At 43.2% G+C, this 23,600-nt stretch overlaps 1 protein-coding gene across 1 annotated transcript in view; it reads left to right on the top strand.

Annotated features, from left to right (window-relative positions):
* The window catches only part of SND1 (staphylococcal nuclease and tudor domain containing 1), a 422,669-nt gene that overhangs the window by 227,776 nt on the left and 171,293 nt on the right, over nucleotides 1-23,600 (top strand). Inside the window, exons 13-14 of the mRNA XM_078439837.2 lie at nucleotides 2,222-2,332; nucleotides 20,428-20,500. Coding sequence (XP_078295963.1) covers nucleotides 2,222-2,332; nucleotides 20,428-20,500 — 184 coding nt within the window. The remainder of the gene's footprint in view (nucleotides 1-2,221; nucleotides 2,333-20,427; nucleotides 20,501-23,600) is intronic.

Below are 23,600 nucleotides of genomic sequence, written 5' to 3' on the forward strand. Positions count from 1 at the left end.
GACAGCTGTTATTATTTCATGTGCTTTTACTCTCCTTGCTGCTCACTAATCACCAGCACCACTGTCCCTTCAGGAGAAATCTGTAATTAGGGATAAGAAGTGAACAGAATGTAGCTACTAACCCTCTAAGCTGTGGAGAGAAGGGAAAGGCTGGTCGTGGGCAGGCTGTGGAGTGGGAATCTGAGGCCTTACCTGGTTCATCTAAGAATGTCTGTTAGCTGATAGGTTACAGAAGGGAAGGTTTGTGCCCTTGGTTCTCTGCTGGCTGTGCAGGTACTCAAGTTCAGTTCTGTAAATTGATTTGAACAGCAGTAACACGAGTGGATCATTAAACATTTGTACTGTTTTGCTTTGTTTCTCTATCTCTTCATGTAGAAGTGTATTTGTGTGAATCTCTTCTTGCCTGTTCAGTCATTCCAGCTTTCTTCTCCAAACCCTGTGTGTTGACTATAAAATGTGAATGCGCTGTAGTTCGAAATGCAGTAACAAATAGGTGTTTGTTCTTCAGGCATTTCAAATCCCCAAGACCTCTCAACCTGCCACAGGTGGGGGTGTCCCCGTTCTCCTCTCTGGCCTGTGGGTGGGTGGAGCCACCCTCCTGCCCTTTTGGGGGCTTTCTGGTAACACCCTCAATTAATTCTCACCATATAGCAATACCTACAGCTGCTGACTCTGGGCTGTTGGCATTCTCCATGCAGCCAAACCCCACTCTGTGATAATGACAGTGTGTGCCAGCACGCTTCTGCAGTGACTCAGGAGACAGGGTGGCCAGCAAAGCAGCCTCTTTGTGGGAGTGGATTTTGAGAAGTGCTAATTCCGCGGCGGTTTGGAGATATTAATATCGTGCTGGCAGTAGATAATAAACAGGCAGCAGAGGGGCACATAATGAGAGAGAATCAGCCATAGCATCTTTTCCTATTTTCTCTACCCTCACATATTCTGTTCTTCTTTTAAAAAAGTAATTTCCTGGGTTTCGATGAAGAGAGCCCTTCAGTGGCTTAAATATGCACATAGGGTGGTTAGTCCAGTCACCAGCATCTCGAGTCTGAGGTTCTAAGAACACCAGTGTGTTAAGAGTTAACTACGTTTCCAAACAACACTAGATCCTAGCATATGGTACGGTAGCCTATTGCTTACCCTACCTCCTCCCTGAAGGGCAGTCAACCAGATGGTTTGAGTGGGGCCTTTGGTGTAACTATGACAGGCACAAAGGAAGATATAACCACCACTCTCCCCCAACAGTATCATGCCTCTTGTCTTCCAGTGCTGGCTACAGGTAATTTTTGAAAATTCGGTTTTGCAGTTTGCAGCTTGTTTTTGCTTCACATCAAAGGTTCCTTTCCAGCTTGGGGAGGAACCAGGCGGATCTGCCGCATTAGTTGTCTGAGCGTCATTTCCAGTGTACGCTCTAGTTAGAGTACGAACCACGTGACACCTCGTATTCTACTGAAGAAAAGAGGATTCAACACATTTGAGAATTGCTTGAAGCAGGAGTCTACTTAGAATATTCCTGTAGTCCTAAAAGGACTTTTATCTGGAGTATTGCTCCAAAGCTGCTCATCTCAGATTTTACATGTTTTGCTTTATTTGTTCCCCCATCTCGTGCCATTTCTTCGTAATGGACTCTCATTCCACCACAGTAACCCTCCCTCCCAAATCCATTCATAGCCGTACCTTCTAGAAGCCCCCTTTAGTGGGAGAACCACTGTCAGGAGTTCTGAGGAGAAGAGAATTACTGGGGGTGTTATGTTAAACTAACTTTTCTAACATTGCCAAGCTGGAATAAGGCATTTTCTAGTTATACTATAGGCTAGAAAGGAGATTTTAAGAAATTTAGGTCATGCTTTTATGTGTTCTGTTTTTTATCTGTGTGCTTGATATTTTAGAGCAGACTTTTCTTGAGGGTAGTGGCTTGTTTATAACATTCTGTAAATAGCCCTGTCTAATGTGGGCTTTTTACAGATATTTTCTGCTGGTTCTTATGTATGGATTGATATAGCATCTGACTGTAGTAACCAGAAAGATGCTGAGCTAGGGAACTTTGTTATTCTACCTTTCATTTGGATTTCTAGCCTTAACAACTCACTGGTCTTGAAATCCTTGGCTTCTCCCTCCCCGTGTCAGGATGCGTTAAGACCTCCAGGTGCTAACTGTTATTATTTCTGTTGACTGAGCCCCATGTGTACCTCTAGTGCTCACTGACCTATCTTTTCTGTTGCAGAAACATTGCTGAGGCCCTCGTCAGCAAAGGCCTAGCCACAGTGATCCGATACCGGCAGGATGATGACCAGCGGTCCTCGCACTACGATGAACTGCTTGCTGCAGAGGCCAGGTGAGATGAGTAATTATTAAAGTGAACACAGTGGGACCCACAGCCCCACTTTTTTCTTTCCCACTATCCTGCCCATCCCTGAGCAGAATGTAATGGCAAGCAATATGCTGGGAAAGCTTATAGTATGCTTTTATCCCAGTTTTTCCCCATCAGAAGAAAAGGGGCACCCTTGAAATGTGCTGTGTAACCTTGATGAAGTACTACTTGGGCCTCCGTTGTTTTTAAATCTGCAAAATAAGCATATATCAGATATGATCTTATTTAGATGTAAAATGACTCCTAGGTGAGAACATAATTGTATAAGATATTTTTACCACCACCATCCTGTCATTCCCTGGGACTAACAATGAATCTCCGCCTCTGTGTGCAGGACATTTGCCTCAGGTTCTTACCTCCAGAGACCTCTGCTCCCCAGCCCCTCCCATTTATCACCTCTCAACCTTTTGTCATGTACAAAGGAAATGAAAACATTTATTAGGAAATGAGTTTTGGTTTCACACTTCTGACAGCTGGCAGGAGAGCACTTGAGAAGCCTTGTGACATTTTACTCTTGTCCTTGATCCCTGTGGCCGGTTGCCCCAAGGACATGCGTACTGCTCAGAGTTATTTCTTACCAATGACATTGCTTATGGCTCTTACTCACAGAGACTTCTGTCACTGGGTGGTGCTGGTAGTTTAGTGATTCCCAGATTTCCCAGGAAAGAGCAAAAAACGAGCTTCTCTCGGTGAACTGACTTGGGTAGTTCAGCAGACTGTTTGGTCTCAAACAAAATATAGCCCATATTTCAAAGAGGTGCATGCCGCACTCAGCCACTTACTTAGTTCTAGAAGTTTGGTAGTTACCAGGCTGTGCTCTACAGTTTGAGGGGGAATGGGTTTGGGCACATGTTATCTACACTTCAGACTTCGTCATTGAGATCACTTCTTTTGCTCTTTGGCCCAGAACATTGCCCTGATATGTGACATTTACCTCTAACACTGTGTCACATCCTGATGGATAGAGCATCTGTCGAATGTCACACAGAATGTCAGCTAAGAAATCAGTCTGTCAGACTCTTGTGGCGTTTTGGATTCTTTCTTGTGGGCTTTTCCCAATAGGCCCTGTCTAAAATCTGATTCATGAACACAAAGAGTTCAGCGAAAACACCGATATCTTTGGTTATTTAAGGTACTTTAATGGCCAGCATAAAATAACATGATATATGGTCCATAATTGGTGTTTCTCTTAATCCTTCCTCACTTCCTCCTCCTTGACCTGCCTATATTATCACTAAGGCAGCCTGGCTGAAAGAACCCATAGGGGGAAATGTGGCTTCATATCTCTGAGTACTATTTGATAACCTAGCTCTTCTAGGAAATGGACAGTAATTACACTGTACTTTGGTGGGACTCGGAGGGTGAGTCTGTGCTCAGCCTACATGGGTGGGCTCAGCCAGGCCTAGTGGTAACTTGAAAAATAGATTTATGGATTCCCAGCATAGCAAGAGCACTAAGCAACACAGTAGGATCTAGACTCCTGTTTTCTGCCCCTGGGTCACTCTGCCACTAGTGAATATTTGTGACAGGCAGATAGATAGACATGAAAATAATTTACATAGATGCTCTGGAAAGGGAGTCCACAAGAGGCTTTCTGTTTCTTTTTATTTATTTATTTTTTTTTTACCTTTTTTTTTTTGAAAGTAAGCTATACATACCCAATGTGTGGGGGCTTAAACTCACAATTCTGAGATCAAGAGTCGCATGCTCTACCAACTAAGCTAGCCAGCTGCCCTAACAAGCTTTCTTACGCTGTTGGAAATAGCTACGTCATGCTAGTTTAATGAGTATGCATAGATGGTGACATTTGTACAGATTATGTTGTAAATATTTTCAGTTTTTATTTAAATTTCAGTTAACATACAGTATAATATTAGTTTCAAGTGTACAATATAGTGATTCAACACTTCCATACATCACCTGGTGCTTGTCACAAGTGTACTCTTTAATCCCCATCACCTATTCAACACACCCTCCCACCCACCCACTCTGCTCACCATCAGTTTGGTCTCTGTAGTTAAGAGTCTGTTTTTTTGTTTGCCTCCCTCTTTCCCCCACCCCTTTGCTCATTCATTTTGTTTCTTAAATTCAACATATGAGTAAAATCCTATGGTATTTGTCTTTCTCTGACCAATTTTGCTTAGCATAATACTCTCTAGCTCTCGCCATGTCATTGCAAGTGGGAAGGTTTCATTCTTTTTATGGCTGAGGGATATTACATCGTGTATTTGTCCACCACTTCTTCATTCATCAATCATTGGACACTTGGGCTGTTTCCATAACTTGGCTGTTGTAGATAATGCTGCTCTAAACATCAGAGTGCATGTATCGCTTTGAACTAGTATTTTTGTATTCTTTGGGTAAATACCTAGTAGTGTAATTGCTGGATTATAGGGTAGTTCTGTTTTTAACTTTTTGAGGAACCCTCCATTCTGTTTCCCAGGATGGCTGCACCAGTTGGCATTCCCGCCAACAGTGCAAGAGGATTCCCCTTTCTCCACACCCTCACCAATACCCGTTGTTTCTTGTGTTGTTGATTTTAGCCATTCTGACAGGTGCAAGATGATCTCTGTTTGTAGTTTTGATTTACATTTCCCTGATGATAAGTAATGTTGAGCATCTTTTCATGTATCTGTTGACCATGTGTTTGCCTTCTTTGGAGAAATGTCTATTCGTGACCCTGCCCATTTTTTAATTGGATTGTTTGTTTCTTGGGTGTTGAGGATAGTGAAATTTTTTAACTTTGAGGTTTTAAGAAGAAAACAGCCTCTTTAGCACTCATTTTAAGCGGAATCAATGTAACAACATGCTTGTCTGCTAAAGCAGTGAGCAGCCTAGAGATAATTGTGTTGAGCCATTGCTTTCAGACTGATGGTAGAAAAACTGGCTTCGGGGTCATTGCAGTGTTGCAGGTTGAGTAAACAGAGAGGAATTAACCACTTCCCCAAACCTGTGAGGCACTGCCATAAGGCAGTACAGACCTCATAAAAAATTAGGAGAAATGGCCAGCGTGAACTGTGAGTCTTCCTTTAAAGCTGTATTGTTAGCGAGCCCCAGGAGGGCGGCCCTGTGCCATCTTCTAGACACTGACTCCCAGCGAGGTGAATGAAGATCCGAGAAAGACTGGAACACCTGCCAGATGGGAATGGGGGTTTTGTAGCTATTAAAAAATAGTTTCAGTGCAGAACGTACCTTCCCCCCTTTTTAGTGGTAGAGTTGACCCCGCTTATTTAAGACCACCTGTTTTCTGGCACTCCGCTTTATTTTAGTTTGCTTTCGCTTTGAAGCACTCCCTTCCGCCATGATACTCTCCCCATGTTGCCTTAGCGTTCTTACTTGGTTCTGTCACGATACAGCATGTCAGAGCTCGTTTTACATGCTTCTGCTGCCCCTTATCCTGCCTGTCCATTGAATATTATCTGTGGGTAAGGTTATTTTCCCCTAGATAGATTAGCTGTTTTTCCAGTTGAACTCTGCCTTATAATTTTATGCCCCTGTCTATGCAGATCCTCCACCTCCCTCCTTAGTGTCCTCTGCAGATCTCATTAGTGAGATGTTTACTCCTTTCCTGGGCCCTGAATAGAACCCCTAAACAAGAATGGCTTCGGTGTTGACCTCGAGTCTCTCACCGTATGGACTGTCACTTAACTGTCTTTTGATTATCACCCTTCAGCTACTTTTTAGTCTTTGGTGATTGTCTGCTGAACCCAGCCAATTTGAATTAATTTCCCAAGTCCAATTTCTTGAGGTACTGTATCTAATGCTTTAGCAAAGGCCAAATTAGTAACATCTGCTATATTCCTATCAGTCTTTCATCCTGGAACTTGTTGGGTAAATAATATGTGGGCGAAGGTAATGAAGCAAGGCCAGTACTTTATGTTAGCCCTTCCCCACGAGGGTGTTGACTCCAACAGATTACTTTGTCCCTGACCCCTGGCGTCCTGTCCCCGGGGCTGTCACTAGTGGTATTGGCAGTGGCACACAGTGCTCTTCCTTGGTCTTTGCTTTCCACGGCACTGCTTGGCCATTAATCCTTTTAGAGAAGCATAAGCTTTGGGGAAAGGGCAGCCTGCTAACTCAGCGGACTCCTTGGGTCAGCGCAGCGCAGGAGTTGATGAGCTTTCTCGGGGCTCTGCAGCCACTGCTTTCCCCGCAAGGGGGTATATTCTGCCATCCTTCCTCAGACCATCTGATTGGAGCTCAGGGAGTGATGTGTTATGTGCGTCCTGGGAAGCCAGGAAAGAGAGAGAGGAAGAAGAGTTTGAAGTTTGCCTGTCGCTTTCAGACCTGTCCACCTTACCTGCCAGAAACAGGCTCACACCACTTAGGCAACTGTGTTCAGTGTGCCGACTCTTTGAGGCCCCTTCATTCACATGCCTCTCAGCCTTTGGGAAACCCTCATTATGTCTCAAATCCCTGGCATATTTGGAGGAAAGCACATCTTTTTTGTTGAAAGGATGAATAAACCCCTAATCCCAATAGGCACCTTCCTTTCCACTTTAGTTGTCTGTCATCGGCTGCCTCCTCCCTCATTACCTTGTGTCCTGGCAAGATAAGGTTTTGGCATTTTGCTGGTACTCTCCCACCTCGCTTCTCTCATGGACTCCATTGAAAAACTGTTGATTATTTTCCCCCAGAGTTCTAAGAGCTCCAGTGTGTGTGCTTCGTGTTTTTAATTTAAAAAAAAAACAAAAAAAAAACCCTTATATACAGCTGACCCACACTTTGTGTTGACACTCCTGTACTTGGTTCCCCCTATTAGGGTCCTCGTATGGGCTCCTTTGAGAGTCTGATGCATCATTTCTTTTCAGCACCATCCTAATTTTTCATCCCCATATTGACTTTCCAACATTTTCTGTTCCCATTTTATTTCAGTATTTCTCACTCAGCTGGCTCCCTGAATTACTTGGCTTGATGGGTGTTCTAAACTTAAGGTGGGACTTTTGACTCCTTCAGAGAATCTGTCTCGTATCCTTTTGAGGTATTTCCAAGATACTGAGTCATTATTGGGACCCTTCTCATTTTCTCTCCTATTCTAGCTTGTGTATTTGATATGACACATCCAGTTTAATTTGAAGTGGGCCAGAATGTGAATTTCCTTAGTGTTCTAAGAGGTCTTCCAAGTGGGGTTTTGCTGAGCTTGTTATGGGCACTGAAGATGAGCTGGTAATGCTTGGAGTCGCATCAAAGCCTGGCTGTGTGCCTTGTTTTCCTTGGATGTCCAGACCCGGAGGATATCATCTGTGTACACTCTCCTAAAGTTACCAGTAACTTTATTTAAAAACGTAATATTTTAAAATTTCCTAGAAACTGTTAGAATCTGCAGCTTGTGGCAGGAAAACACAGAAGTTATGTTAGCTCAGTGTTGGGACTTTATTCCTTTAAGGCACCTTTTACTTCTAAGATTTTGTAATTTCAACATAAGGATGTATATATTCAGAAAAGAAATTGATGCCCTGGCTTGACTGTTGGAAAGCAATTGCATCGAGCAGTCTAGTGTCTGAGCAGACTTAAATGAATTTAGATTCATTCTGGACATACATAATGAGGTTAGGGTTATCTCGGGAGAAGAAAAAAGGGCAGGCTCTCCCTTATCTTTCGGTGTGTATTCTCTGTCTCACCCGGCACACTGCAGACTTAGAAACCTGGCGCTGTCCCCGTCGTTGAAAGGCGAGCACAGCCTGCCCCCGCTGCAGCTCCGCCGGGGCTCCCTGTCTCCCCAGTCTCCACACGGACTCATTTTTCTCATTGAACAAACCTTGCAACATGCCCTTGCCTCAAAAATGAAAACAAAACAGCTAGTGCTCCTGCCTTGCTGACTTTTGCACGTCTAATCTCCAAACCCCATAAACACCAGCCCTTGATTAAAATCCTATCCAATAGCTTTTGTGTTTGCCTAGTATGGTTGACAGCTCCCTCCCTGTTGCAGACTTCTCTCTCCTTGAACCTCTAGGAAATCTGTGCTGGCATTGCCATCACAGACCGGTCAGAAGGCTAGAACTTGCTCTTTCCTGGGCCAATATCAGTTAGCCATTTCAGAGAGAAACTGAAGTAACATTCTCTCTGGGTGATGCAGTTACTGGGGGCTGAGAGGGGCTTACTAATGTCCGTGCATCTCCACTGAAGGGCTTTCAGTACCACTGACAAGAACCGCAGGTACCACAGGAGCTGCAGGTCTCCTACTCCTGATTTAACCGTAGCAGCTCCACTTTTTCCCTGACTTATAGGAGTTTTTCCCCAAAATTTTGATAGGTGAAAAAAAGAAATTTTCAGCTGTTTCTTGGAAAAAATACAAAACTTTTGGACAAGGTCCCTTCTCTCTGTATGTTTAATTTAACTGGCATTTACAGTATTGGTTCTGAATGAAATGTGAAGACTTAACTCACCAGCACTTTCCATTGCTACGTTAAAACCTCTGGCTTTAGGATTTTGAAATGGAAGAGCTCGGCACTGCTGGTTTGACACAGTTCCGATTTGTTAAATCTCTTAATAAAAATCAAGTTTCATCTCTATACCAATCCAGTGAGAAAATTGATGTTGAGTTGTATGTTTTGAAATTTTAAAACTAATAAATCCTATCACAGTGTATAGATTATATGAGTTAACCAGTTCTCGAAGAAAACAAATCATTCCTCTCCTGGGAATAGTTGTTCAAGGCAGGTTTATCTTGGATGTGATGGCTTTGCATTCATTTCTTCTCTCCATTCTCATTTTCTTGAGTATATCCTGGGTCCCAGGCATTGGGGATAATACTAATGAAGAAAAAAGATAATAGACTCAAGCCTTACAAAGCATGTAATCTCAGAGGGACCGACGTTAAATAACTTTAATAATACCTCTGGATATTGCGATTTTCCTATTTCTTCTCTTTTCCTCCTGTTTTCTTAGCCCCTCCTCTTTTCTCCCTGTCCGTTATTAACACTGCCTGCCTTACATCTTCTTTTATTCTATCTCTCATTTCTATTAAATTTTCCCATGAGAGCATTTCCCTGAAATTCATCTCTTCTATCCAGCCTCTGTTCTTATCTTTTTGATAGTTTAATGGTACAGCTTTAAATAAACCAAGATTTCTCACTTTCAATCTAATGACCTCAACAAGTGAAAATTTCTCTTTGAATAAAACTAGGTCCTACTGAATATTGTTAGAAACAGAGCTTCGATTGAAAGTTTTCTTCTTTCCTTTACTGTTTAATCGTAGAATTGTGTAATCGGGGTGTCGTTGGGTTTTTAGCCCGAGTATCCTAGAAAGCTGGAGCCAGGTGAATGATCTGTACTCCCCACTCAGCTGCACTACGTCATGCCTGTGCAGGATGGAGGCCAGCACAGAGAAAGGGGCTGCTCTTTCTCCTCAGTATCCTAGCGGCGTCCTTTCTTTTTTGACCCTGGAAGTATACACCCGACTACATGTTGTCTTTGCAGTTAGGTGTCATGGTTATGAGGTTGTTCGTGGGATTCAGCACATGTCAGTTGGGGGGTGGTTCACTGTTGGGGAATAGGGTAGACTTGCTATTACAAGTAGATGCCGGAACGGAAAATGCATGAAAAGAACTGGTGTGGGGAAGTGATTTGACGATACAGCTGAATGTGGGGAAATTTAGCTTTTCCCTTTCTTCAGAGAAGATGATGCACTCAACATCCAAATAGCAGTAATCAATCTGCATTTAAAGCAACACAAATGGCTACTTCGAGAGAGCTGTGTTTCCAGATAGTTTTCTCCCTCAGGATATTAGGAGGATCTGCTCAGCCTCTTTATTGTATCCTTCTCTTCCCTCCCTGCCCCCAGTTCCTTCTGGTAGAACTCAAGCTGTGAGATATCTTGACGACCACTGTGAGGGGTTGGGGACGGTTGGAACCCATTAGGGGTTTTTTTGCTATGTTATACACAAAGCCCCGGCTGGTTCTACAGGTCAGGGTCAAATAATGAACTCATAATAAATCTTCCTCGCCCAGTCTTGGCTGTAATCCTTGGTGTGCTCTGGTTGTATTCATTCAGAGGAAGTTCTGGAGTTATCTTTCTAGGTAATCCGATTTGTCTGCACATACCACAGAGTGGCTTACCTTCTCACTGTCCTCTTGGCTAAGAGGCTCGTGCTCCTTTCACACAACACCTAAATATATGGTTTCAAAATATGTTTCAGACATATTTCAAAAAAACATTTGAAGATTATTTTATTGGAAATGTAATTTTAATCCAAAATGAATTGTAACAGTAAAGTGAGAACACTTGACATTGACCCTTGACTCTTTCGAATGCCTTACAAGTTGACTCCCTAACCCATTGGTTCTCAAAGTATGATCTTCCAACCTGCAATGCCATGCTCACTTAGAAACTTTTTATAAAGGTGAATTTACAGACTTACCCAAAATTTCCCCCACCCCAGACCTATTGAATCAGAAACTCTGGAGTTGAGTCCCAGCAATCTCTTAGAACATACACCTTGGGTGATTGTGGTACACACTAAAATTTGAGAAGCACTGCCCAATTCCTGACCACTGTAAAATAAGTCGAAATAGGTGTCCTTTTATGGAAGATTAATAATCTTTATTATAATTGGAATTAAGATCATGGTTCTCAGTAATCGAGAACAAGCCAGGGAATGGAGAAGCTTTGGATTCCTTTGGATTCCGCTGCCTCGTAGGGCCTTCTCTGTGATCACAGCCGTCCTTGTTCTCCGTCAAGCCAGGTAAACAGCTGCCTGTTCCCTTCGACTCTTGTCTCTGTCCCCTTCCTCATACTCTGCATTCATGGCTCCTTAATTTGATTCCTTCAGGGTAGCCTCCACCAGCTCTTGGCTAATTTAATGTGAAGTCATCTTGAGGGTTGCTGTGCTTTGCTTGATTTGGCTCATCTGCAATGTCAGGTGGTTGAGTGGGTTGGAGAGCTGAGTCTCTATTACCAACATCCCTATCCTACTTTTGCTCTAATCCTTGGAAATCTCTCAGGATGACTGTAGTTGGAATAATTAATCACTGATACATCAATGTGCAGAATTTTATAGCTGCTTGTGAAGAGGAAATCTGCTTCATAGTTTTCTTTGCAGGATTCTTTGCATCTAAATTTCTTATAAACTCTCTTGTGCACTTTTGTTTTATCTTGGGCTGCCCCTGACTCTCCCCCTCCAGCTTTGGGCACAGAAGTTCAGAAGAATTACTTCCCATTCCTCTTGCTTCTGCATCAGGTTCAGAGAGCCAGATCTCTAGTGGAACAGCAATGAATCTTTCCTAGTAGGTCCCAGTAAATGTAGCTCACATTGGAAAAACCATTTTCTAAACAGTGAGTCTGTTGCTTTTCACTCAGTCAAAAGACACATTAAAGCTTTCTCTGATTTTTTTTTTTTTCATGTTACAGTGACAAATATTTCATCAAGTACATTGGGGATAAAAACAAACACATGGTTTCGTGGGGATCTGGATGAGCAATTAAATCATTACAAATATAGTTGTAAGAGTGGAGATAAGGTAGGTATCTGGGAGGCATAGGGAAGAAGCATCTAAATCAAAGAGGTCTTATCCCCTGAGTCCATGAGGTGAGGCATGTTATGCTGGTTCACCTTTTGGCAAAAGGAGATGGAAACCACTATCAATATTTGTTGCCTAATGACACAGTGTATGTGTCCACTTGTATGAATTTATCCTAAAGAATGATTGGGCAAGCACCCAACAGTTTATTTAAGTTATTCCTGGGGCACCTGGGTGGCTCAGTCGTTGAGCCTCCGACTTCTCAGGTCATGATCTCACAGCTTGTGAGTTCGAGCCCTGTGTCAGGCTCTCTGCTGACAGCTCAGAGCCCGGAGCCTGCTTCAGATTCTGTGTCCCCCTCTCTTCTGCCCCTCCCCTGCTTGTGCTCACTCGCTCTCTCTCTCTCTCTCTCTCTCTCTCAAAAATGAAAAGAAAAAAAAATTTTCTAATTTTAAGGAAAAGTTATTTCTCATGACATCATTTATAATAGTATTATATTCACATAAGCAGCTAGCAGTAGGTGATCAATTAAATTATGGAGTTTGCATCCATGTGATGAATTTATCTTCAGCGATTAAAATGATGTAAAAAGTAACATAAGGAAGTATTCATTTCATTACCATTTCTAGCAGAAAAAAGAGACTACAAAACTATTCTGCAATTTTCTTTCTTTTTTAATGTTAGTTTTGAGAGACAGAGCATGAGTGGGGGAGGGGCAGAGAGAAGAGAGAGACATAGAATCCAAAGCAGGCTCCAGGCTCTGAACTGTCAGCACAGAGCTGCACGCTGGGCTCGAACTCAGAGACCACGAGATCATGACCTGAGCTGAAGTCAGATGCTTAACTGGCTGAGCCACCCAGGTGCCCCTGTTCTGCAATTTTCTTAAAAGTATAAGTGGATGGGTGTGTGTATCAGCACTTAGAAACTATGTCAGTGGTGCTTCCATCTTGGAATAAAATTATGGATCGTTTCACCAGTTTTTATTTCTAATGGCCATGTATTGCCTTTGTGATCAAGAAAGTTTTAAAAGCAGTTATCGTTGGGGCAGTTTTGAGCTGTCATTGCTTCTGATCTGACCGTTTTTTGTGGCCTTGTCCTTTCAAAAAGACTTTAGACTGATACTGACCATTTCTACCCAGCTCTCCCAGTCCTTTGGTCCTAATCTAGGACAATGGAGTTTGCTTGTGTTCCCCGGCAGTCTAGCACTGGGATAGCTTTTCTCTGATAGTCGGCTGACATGGAGCTCACAATCTGCCTCCCTCCCCTACCCCCCTTACCTAAGCTCTGCAGATCTGTTGTCACGCCTGGCACAATAGCGTGTGTCTTGGTTTCTTCTTATGTTAGTTTTAGATGAGATGATGGCTCAGAGTTCTTTGTTATTTGCTTTAATGCCTTATAATACCTACTGACTCATTAGTCTGCCTGCCTCCCCTTGACCATAGGATTCAGTTTTCTCATTTCCAGTCTGTGTGCTCTCCATCTTTTCTGTCTCTCTTATCAGTAATTCTGATTTCGTTGAAAATCCAGCTGCATAATCTTAGCACCCCCACCTACCATTGTGCACCTGTGCCTGCTCTGTATCTTATTTCCTGAGTGTCAGGACCCTGTTGTTTTCTCCAGCTGCCAAGGAACCAGTAGAAAGGCCAAAGGAATTGTTTATCGCTGCTGTGTTTCATTGATATCTATATTTGGTTCATGCTGAAACACTGTATTCACCAATGTGACCTCAAGCACAGTGAGAGGTGCTTTAGAAGTTTAGCAAGTTATTTACTCTTTGTTCTGCTTTTTAACCTTTTCTGTTGGAATTGTTTTCTTTTCCTTTCAGTCATCTATCCGGTATTGTCTGGTAGGAATTTCATACAACCCTGCCACTTTGTTCTGTTTCATTGTTTATGGTGATCAGAGCTTTGCTCTCACTTCACTGCCCATCTCCTCTGGTCCTCGATGTACTTCTGCTTGTGTTCAGAGGCCAGGCTGTAAGCTCCTCTGCCTGCACCATTCCAGGGAGCGAAACCAATATGCCTAAGAATGGGAGCATAGATCATGAAACTGTATCCAAGAGAGTCAGCAAGCCTCACTCTTTTGCCCTACAGTCACTTGGGCGTTATCCTGGTCTCCAATTTGAAATATTTTCAACATTCTACATTAGTCAGTCACCAGTCATTTGTTCAGCTTCACTTGGCAAACAATAACGGAACTGGATGACCCTGAGTTTATAACGATGTGAACATAGCCTCTGTGTCAAATACTGTCACAAATCTTACGGACAGACTCCTAACCCTCAAAGGGCCAGAAGTTCTACCTATAAGAAATGAAGAGGAGCACATGGTGAACTTTGAAAGTAGCGTGTTACCTTCCATGATGGCGTGCTGACCCGAGTGACACGCGCACTCACGTTGATAAAATGTAATGACTATATATATTTGAGTACGATTCTACTCTCCTTTCATAGAGACGCCCAGCATACAAACTGCAGCTTACCTAGGACCCCAGGTTAAGTATCACTGATGTGGTAACTGATTAATGCTTGGGGCGAGCTTGTTGCTACGGATACATTATAACTCTCTTCATTCTGTAGTTCAGACCTGCCTGGGCACATGTAATGAATAACTTTCACTCGTGAGGCCTGGAGACAGTGGGCCTACTTGGATGGGAAGGAGTAACACGGGAAGCATGTGAAGACATAAACTGCGAATGTATGGTAGAGGCCCACAAACACCAAGCATTGTATTTCTCACTGGACATCACAGGCCGGTGGTCTTTGTTTTGGGTGTAAAAGGAAGGCAGCAGTACGACGAAATGGATTTTTCTGGGGAAGTCGTGCAGCAGTGTGTGCAGTCAAATCAGCGTGACGTGCAGTATCAAAAGGGATTGAGCCAGTGAAAAGTTTCCTGATGTTGGGGCGCCTGAGTGGCTCTGTCAGTTAAGCGTCCAGCTCTTGATTTTGGCGCAGGTTATGCTCGCACGATTTGTGAGAGCTGGCTCCGTGCTGGCAGCGCAGAGCCTGCTTTGGGATTCACCCCTCTCCCTCTTTCCCTCTTTCCCTCTTTCCCTCTTTCCCTCTCAGCTCCTCCCCCTGCTTGTGTACACATGTTCTCTCCCTCTCTCTCAAAATAAATATTGAAAACAAAAAAAAAAAACCTGTTTAAGTTTCCTGATGTTATCTTGGAATAAATTGCTGAGGACCTGGCACACTAGGGTTACAAAAGGACCAAGTGAGTACAGATAGGACGGAAGAGGGGGGCCTTGGTGGCTCCGTCGGGTGAGCATGTGACTCTTGATTTGGGCTCAGGTTAAGATTGCACGGTTCGTGAGATGGAGCCAGAGCACGCGGTCCGCTTGAGATTCTCTCTCCCTCTCTTTCTGCCCCTCCCCTGTGCACAATCTCTCTCTCTCTCAAAATAAAGAAATAAACCAAAAAAAAAAAAAAAAGAAGAAGAAGAAGAAGAAGGAAGGAAGTATTGGGTGTAGGTGATGAAGCCGAAGCAATTAAGAAACATTTTGGTTCCTAGTTACCGAGAAAGCGTTGTTAAAGGGAAATTGTGGATTCAGGAACTCCTGATCTCTCTCACTTCTACAGCCTCCCTTGCCTCATCATCCCCCTGCTACCTCTCTGTTATATGCCATTTCTATAATCCACCACTTTGTTTTCTTTAGATCTCTTTTATGTATGAAAGCAGTTGTTATGAAACTGTGTGGGAAGTTGCTGTTCCCCAGAAAAATTCACGTGTGTAATTCTGCCCTTTCAGGGTAGTTTATAGATAGTCCCATCCTAAGTATGAGGCTCATTTAAGTCCCCCACTTAAGAATTCCTTTTTTTTTTAAGTTTATTTATTTGTTTTGAGAGAGAGCGAGCTAGTGAGCGAGTGGGGGAGGGGCAGAGAGGGCGGGAGAGAGAGAATCCCAAGCAGGCTCCACACTGTCAGCACAGAGCCCATTGTGGGGCTCGAACCCATGAAACTGTGAGATCATGACCTGAGCCAAAACCAAGAGTTGGATGCTTAACCAACTGAGCCACCCAGGCACCCCCCCACCCCAACTTAAGAATTTCTGATGAGACAACTGTTTTATGATTGGGTCAGGTTGAGTCTAACTGTAAAGCCTTGACTTTCTTTGTAATCACTCAAAAATATACATTCAAAATAACAGTCTACCACCATTGATTTGGAATTAAGACCGTGGTCCGTTTATGGCACAGGATGAACTGTTACATGTCATAACTGCCTTGGAGAGGTTTGGGCCCTAGGTTTTTCTGCCTTAGCATGGAATCCCAAAACCTTAGAGCAAACTCTGTTCCTTTGCATCAAGAGTGATGATATTCTCTGGGGTGCCTGGATGGCTCAGTCAGTTAAGCATCCGACTTTGGCTTGTATCATGATCTCATAGTTCGTGAGCTCGAGCCCCACGTCGGGTTCTGTGCTGACAGCTCAGAGCCTGGAGCCTGCTTCAGATTCTGTCTCCTTCTCTCTCTGCCCCTCCCCTGCTCATACTCTGCCTCTCTCTCTCAAAAATAAACAAACATTTAAAAAAAAAAAAAAGAGTGCTAAGATTCTAATCCTGTGGTGTTGAGGCAGTGGAGGTAATCTCAGTGTTCTCACCTGTCTTTGCAAAGTTCATGTTTTTACTTCTAGTAGGGAGATAGTAACATCTCATACATGAGATTTTCAAACTTTGCTGTTTAAAGAAAGGAAAGTGTTGGGGCACCTGGGTGGCTCAGTCGGTTAAGCATCTGATTCTTGGTTTCAGCTCAGGTTATGATCTCACGGTTTCAAGAGTTCAAATCCCAGGTCAGGCTCTGCACTGGCAGCGTGGAGTTTGCTTGGGATTCTCTCTCCTTCTCTCTTTGCCCCTCCCCCAACTCATGCTGTTTCTGTCTCTCTCAAATGTATAAACAAACTAAAAAAAAAAAAAAAGAAAAAGGAAGAAAGAAAAAAAAGAAAAAAATGTTTTCCAATGATTGGAATGGGATTCCTCTCCAATACTGTGGCTTCTAGAAGCACCCTAGAAAGCTGAGTTTTCATCCCTCTTCTGCCCTGTTACCCCTTTGTATGTATGTGGATATATACTCCCTTTTCCTGTCTGGTGATGATTTCTGTCCATTATCAACACTGCTTGGCTTTGCCATATTTGTACTGCTGCTTCTGCGAGGAGCAGGCTGTGTTCTGCCCCACTGCTTCCTTTCTCCTGGCTGGCCGGAGCACCAGCCTGCTTTTGTGAGAAAGCAGCTATTAAGCAGACACAGCAGGAGAAAGTTTAGAAGTCAGGAGTTTCATTCCTTGCCTAATGAAAAGGGATGTTGAGCTGTGGTTGCAGCCTGCAGGGAGAGGGAGAGGGAGTGGGAGTGTGGGGAGGGGAGTCAGGTGTTTGCTCTGTGGAGTAGGTTTCAGTGGAAGCAAACCTGCTATTTCACTACCGTCCCAGGTCTCAAAGACCAAGCTTCCCAAACCTATCCCAGGGAAACCTGGTCACATGAGATGCAGGGAGGCCCCACTGAGAGGTAGTGACAGAGCAGTGGAAGCTGAATCTCCCCTTCATTTACCATTTATGCAGTGGTTAACAGGCAGTCATGTCACTGTCCTTAGAATCCTGTAACAAGATGTATGTTCTATGTCCTTCGGCAAAGAACCGTGGCAAGCCCGCTACTCTTGGTGTTTGCTCCTTTCCTCTTTGAGGCGCATACATGAATTTCTACACTGGGCACTTTCCCCGGATGCTCTCCTGAGAAGCTCTTGCTGTGGCATCAGGCTTGTCTGCAGGGATGCCTCCCAGGTCATTTCTGGAGCAGTTTGAGAACAGGAGCCAAAGCAGCCTCAGCACAGGGAAGGAGACCCAAGCTGAATTAGACCATGTAGCTAATTTCTCAGAGAACCCTCGTACTTTGCAGTCTGGGTCCGGTGCACCACATCCGCTTTAGAGTGCTTCCTAGGTGGGCATTATTTGACTCAGTGTTTACAAATTCTTAACTTTCATTTTGCCACTGTTTTCTTAAGAGCTAACAGAACTGTTGCTCAGTTTATATATAATGATGTTAAAATACTGCTTTCTTGCTGCCTTTTGAATGTGCCTGAAACTGATCTAATTTAGCACTCATAAATCTGGTAAGATTAAGCCTTTGAAGATTTTTCCAAAATCAATGTCTAAATGCAAATAAATATCTGATAGGTAGAACATAAAGTTTTTCTTTTTTTCAAAAATTTTTATTAATACTTAATTCTAAAGAATTTTTTTGTTTTTTTTTTAATGTTTAATTTTTGAGAGAGAGAGAGAGACAAAGCATGAGCTTTGGAGCAGAGAGAGAAAAAATGGAGACACAGAATCCGAAGCAGGCTCCAGGCTCTGAGTTGCCAGCACAGAGCCCGATGTGGAGCTTGAATTCATGGATTGTGAGTTGATGACCTGAGCCAAAGTCTGACACTTAACTGAGCCACCCAGGCGCCCCAAGAATTTTGGTTTTTAAATGTCATATGTACACTATTATTCATGTGTTCTGGCTTTAGAGTACTATTTTTTCTCCCTCAAGCATGCTGAATCTTGGTTAAATCCTGGATTTCTGCTTTGGGCACAAAACTACTTTGGGGTCACTAAAGGAAAACAGAATTTTTGGTTTATCACCTCACTGCTTTTGCCTCGAGAACCTTTGTTTTCTAACTTACTGCCCAGGCCGTGTTCTTTTTTCCTTGTAGTTTATGAAATGCTCTCCAGCCCCCTTGAAAGGCCACAAGTTCAGCCGTGCTGTCACATGAACCCGTCTGTTTATAGGGCAGGTCCATTTATTTTGGTTGTCCTTGTTGTTAGAAGAGGATAAGGCTGTAGGCATTTTGTGGCCCCAGAGGACTTGCAGAAGGCTTAGCAGGCCTCGCCTTAAAGGAAGGTGAGTTATAATCAGGGCTTGCCTGAGCTTGCCTCGCCTCACTGAGGCTTCTTGTTCTTAAGGCTGCTCCTTTGAGTGTATGGTAGCAAAATGAGGAGAGCCTGTTGGGGGCAGAGGCTGTATGCTGGACTTTGTGGGGTAGAAGAGTCACGTTTGTTGCTGGCTTGAAGCCACTGATTTTCCATGTAACCATCCTCCTGTCCTCGGCCATTAGATTGCAAATCCCAAGGTTCTAGAAGCACAGCTTGAAAACCAGCCCCGTTGTGGTCACTTAACACATTCCCTAAACTATAAATTACTGGACTAATTTGCAAATGGAAAATTCTGACCCATTTGCAATTTCTAAGGCCGAAGCCCTGGATTCAAGTTCAAGAAGAGCCTTGGGAATTCAGGGGAACAATGAGGCGCTTTCATTCAGTTAGCAGCGCAGGTCAGAGTGACTGTTCTGCTTTGCTTTTCCTGTTCAACATCTGTACTTTCATTTCTTACCCTCTTCATGGAATAGAAAGTATAGACGGTATGGAAACCATTGTTCTTTCGGAATAGAAGGCATTTCAGATTAGTTGAATGGGAGATCCCCAGGGTTGGAGGAAGGGGCAAGTGGTAGATGGTAACAGCTCAAGTATGTAAGAACTAAGACAATGCCACTTTGCACAGAGAAACAGCCACCCCATTTGATTAGTGTGATTTAAAAGTTAGGACCTAAAAGTAACCCCTGCTGAGTGCTGCCTTTGCTTCTTGTCATTAATAAGTGACAACCTGAGTGGGGGGGAAGGTCCACTGTGGTTGCTGGTGTGTAGTGTGAAGGTCCAACATACTTGTCCTGGTCTGGACAGTTTTCTCTGCACTTTGGAATTCAAAAACTCTAAAAAGGCTAGTCTGCAGAGTGGGTACACCCCCGAATCTCTACTTTTTATTCTCTAAACTCAAAAATGTTACTTGCTTTGGCCTGGAGTCTGGCAGTAGAGAGATAGGTCTTATCTAATAGTGTAGCGAGGTCTTGTTCCCTGGTCCTTCACTGTTACATGAGTGATCACACCCAGTGATGCTTAGGCTTCTGTCTCTGAAGCTACCACTCAAGGGATTAGGAGGTAAAAGATGAGAGATTGCAGCAAACCAACCAGTGGTCAGATGTGTGACAGAGTCCCCTGCTAAATCCGGTTATTATAACCTGTAACTGATTTAAAAAGAGGCTTAATGTCAATTATGTAGCCTTTGCTAATTTTCCCCCACTGTTAGAAATGACTTCTGTACAGTGTTTCTTCATTCAGGGCAACTTATCTTTTTACCTGGGAGGAACTTATTTCCATTAGAATTGGAACACTAGCTGCATATTTTGCATTTAAAATGTTTCATGTGATTAAACGCAGAGAGAAACATTATTACTTCTGTTTCTTAGGAGTGTGCTCTTCCAACTGATTCTTCTTTTGTGCCTGGAACAATGCCTTTAATTTGGAAACAAGTTCAGGAGCTCTTTCTGATTACCAGTCACACCGTTAGCTGAAACTAGCCGCCAACTACTTGTAACTGGGCTTAGCAGAGCAGGCTTGTCTTCTCCCCTCCACCAAACGCTCCTGCGGAGACCGGCTCCTCAGCAGTGTGCAGTGTGACTTGTGTGGTGATAGACCCTCCATGTGAATGACCTCTCTTCTCACCCCTTTTTCCCGCCCTCCTACCCCTTCCTGATGTGATTTGTATATTAATCGGGTTGTCTCTTCTTCCTTTACAGAGCTATTAAGAATGGCAAAGGACTGCATAGCAAGAAGGAAGTGCCTATCCACCGTGTCGCAGACATATCTGGGGTGAGTTGTGTCCCTGAATAGAGCTGTGTGGCTCAGAGGCGCCAAGAGCTTGGCTGCTTACTCACCAAAGGACTTCAGCTTATGTGTTTTCTGTAGCTCATTTGTTTTTAGACACAGAATGTGAATTTTTCCAGGGCTGCTGCTTATCATCTATGGAGATCCTGTTTTATATTCTGAAAAGGCAGAATTCAAACTAGGGCATAAAACCTCCGTCTATCTCTTCACCTGAATTGGTACTGTGTTGCTTTTCCATTTTGTTTTAATGATTCGGAGATATTAGAAGATATTTCTTCCCAATTGTAGTAAAAAAAAAAAAAAAATTACCTCCTTTTTAAATCCCTGTTTAATTCCCCAGATGACTGGAAAGTCTTACTGGGAAAAGGTCAAGTGTAGATTTTAGGACAGCCTTAAAAATTAGTTGTCATCTCCTTATGGCTTCTTTTCCCTCCGGTTGCTTCGAAATGGGAGGAAGGTGTGTGCTTCCTGTGAGCTAATACACACAGATGACACAGAAGGATGGAAGGCACGAATACTTTTGAGCTCCCAAAGGGCTGTGTCCAAATGACTACTCAGTGAATAGGACTTTACCCTTCCACGTTTAGGATCTCTTGACTGAAGAAGATACCTTTGTTAGTTGAGAGGGTTTATTCATTTATTCAACAAGTATTTGAGGGGCGCCTGGGTGGCTCAGTCGGTTAAGCGGCCGACTTCGGCTCAGGTCATGATCTCGCGGTCCGTGAGTTCGAGCCCCGCGTCGGGCTCTGTGCTGACAGCTCAGAGCCTGGAGCCTGTTTCAGATTCTGTGTCTCCCTCTCTCTTACCCTCCCCCGTTCATGCTCTGTCTCTCTCTGTCTCAAAAATAAAATAAACGTTAAAAAAAAAAAATTTAAAAAAAAACCAAGTATTTGAATACCTGCTGTGTCTGAACTGCTCTGAGCACTTAAGGATGTAACAATGAACAAAACTGATAAAAGTCCTTACCTGCAAGTGGGAAAGGGAAACAGCAGTGTCAGGTAGCAGCAATGAAGAGAAACAGAACTGGGTAAGGGAAGAGTGAATGGCTCAGGTGTGGATTTCATCAGGTGCCCAGGGAAAGTTCGTTGGCTCATCACTTCACCTTCTGCTCTTGGGACACACACCATCCATCTCAACTCCACAGTAACTTAACAGTTAAGGAGGGGATCCAGGTCATGTATAGGGGGCATCACATCGCCCAGGGGAGATGACAGAGGAGCAGCTAGTAAATCGTAGCTTGCATTCTCAGGGAGCTTGCCTTGGGCACCCAGAAGAAAATACTCCTATAAACAAGCTTCTAGATCACAGCCTAGCCCACAGCAGTGATGGATTAGAGTGTATTATCTTCTTGTTATGTTGTGTTCCCAAGCCTGGCTGAGACTTTGCTTGTTGTTCCTTGTGATTGTGTATTATAAATGTGTCTGGCCAGCAGTCCCTTGCCTAGGTATAGCAGTACCACGTTCATTTTAAGCATTGGTATTCCGTTGAGCTTTTCTTACTCTGTAACCAGTCACTGCAGACTACAGAGTAAATAGTGTTCCCTGTGTTGAGTAGACTTTTGTTAAAAAGTTGTGCCTCTGCTTAATGAATGAGGTATGTTGATATACGTTCTTCGTAGCTAAGATTCCTCTGAAGCCCAGAAACCTGGTGGCTAAGGTGTATCTGCTAAGGCTCCTTGTTAACAGGTGTGATTCCTGGCGTGCTGGTATTAGGCCTGTTTTCCCTGTGGCTTACCTTGCTGAGTTATTGTTGGCATATGTAATAATTGCTGCATGTGTCTCTTGTGGCATTGTCAACAATATTTTCCTTAATATTCTTTTGTTGAAGATGTTGGAGTAATCAAAGGGCAATTTTTTGGCTGTTCAACCGCAGGGAGAAAGGAGTTATAAATAATTGTTTTGGAAAACACAATGGTGACTCCTTTATACCCGGGCCAGATGTGCCCATCCAAAAACTTATGTCAGCTCTACACTTCGAGGCTTTCTGGAAGATGAATTAAACCTTGGGGATATTGTTCCCTTTTGGCCTGTGGAGTTCATGTTCTTGCTCAGATTTCCCACTGGCAGTGAGGTAAAGTCCTCGGCAGGTATTTGAGATGGAGGCACATTTGCTTCAGGGCTGTGCTTTTGGCACCTGCCAGCGTAGTGTCCTAATGATGTTTATTGCCATCTTTAAATCTCATGTTTATACCTTGTTGTGTTTTGGTGTTTTCTTGTGTTTTCCTTTTTGCAGCAACGGTCTTAATGAAACTTGTCTTCATTTTTTTTTTCCTATTTTTTCGCTCCCCCCTTCCCAACTATAGCTCATTTTTATACATATCTTTATTTTCTTTTCTGTATTGATATTGGAGAATTGGTTTGTTCTTAGCGTTATTTAAAAATACATGTGAGTTATATCTCCCTCAGTTACCGCATAAATAAAAAAAAAAGAGAAAGCTTGAACAAGTGGGAGAAAGTGAAAAGGCTGTTCCATTTAAATAGATGTCAGAATGACCTTGTCTGCCTCCATCACACATGATTCAGCTCTGAGTACAGGCTTTTTTTTTTTTTTTTTTTAAGTGCCCTCTGTAATAGAGGAGTTTTTCTCTGTTTCTAACCTCCTCTTCTTTCCGTCACCATGTTGTGTTAAGTATGTGTGTGTGTTGGGTTCCCTTGTGCCCTTTAAGTGAGATGAATGGCTTTTCAGCTTCCTGAAGCATGTTGGCCACGTTACTGTCCAACCGACAGGTGAGTGCATAGGGTCAGACAGGCAGATAGCTTACAGGTGGATCAAGACAAAACACCCCCAATAAGGGCAATGAAATACACGCGTGTATAATGGTTTTGTAAGAGTTTCTGAATCTTTTTTTTTTTTTTCTTTTTTCTTTTTTCTTTTTAACTGGGTCTCTTTACCTTTCATTGCTCCCCCTCTTAGTTGCAGGTCATGATAAATGGAAGTGTTTGTTGAGGTGATCAGACATGCAATATACTGCCAAAATAGCTTAGTATGATCCGATATGTATGCATAATGCCTTTTCTCATCCCAGTACACATCCTTGGAATGAAAACAAAAGACATATATAAGCTCATCACATTTTGTCTCCTAA

The sequence above is a fragment of the Panthera onca genome, chromosome A2 (assembly GCF_046562875.1).
Source record: "Panthera onca isolate mPanOnc1 chromosome A2, mPanOnc1 haplotype 2, whole genome shotgun sequence".
Classification (NCBI taxonomy): domain Eukaryota; kingdom Metazoa; phylum Chordata; class Mammalia; order Carnivora; family Felidae; genus Panthera; species Panthera onca.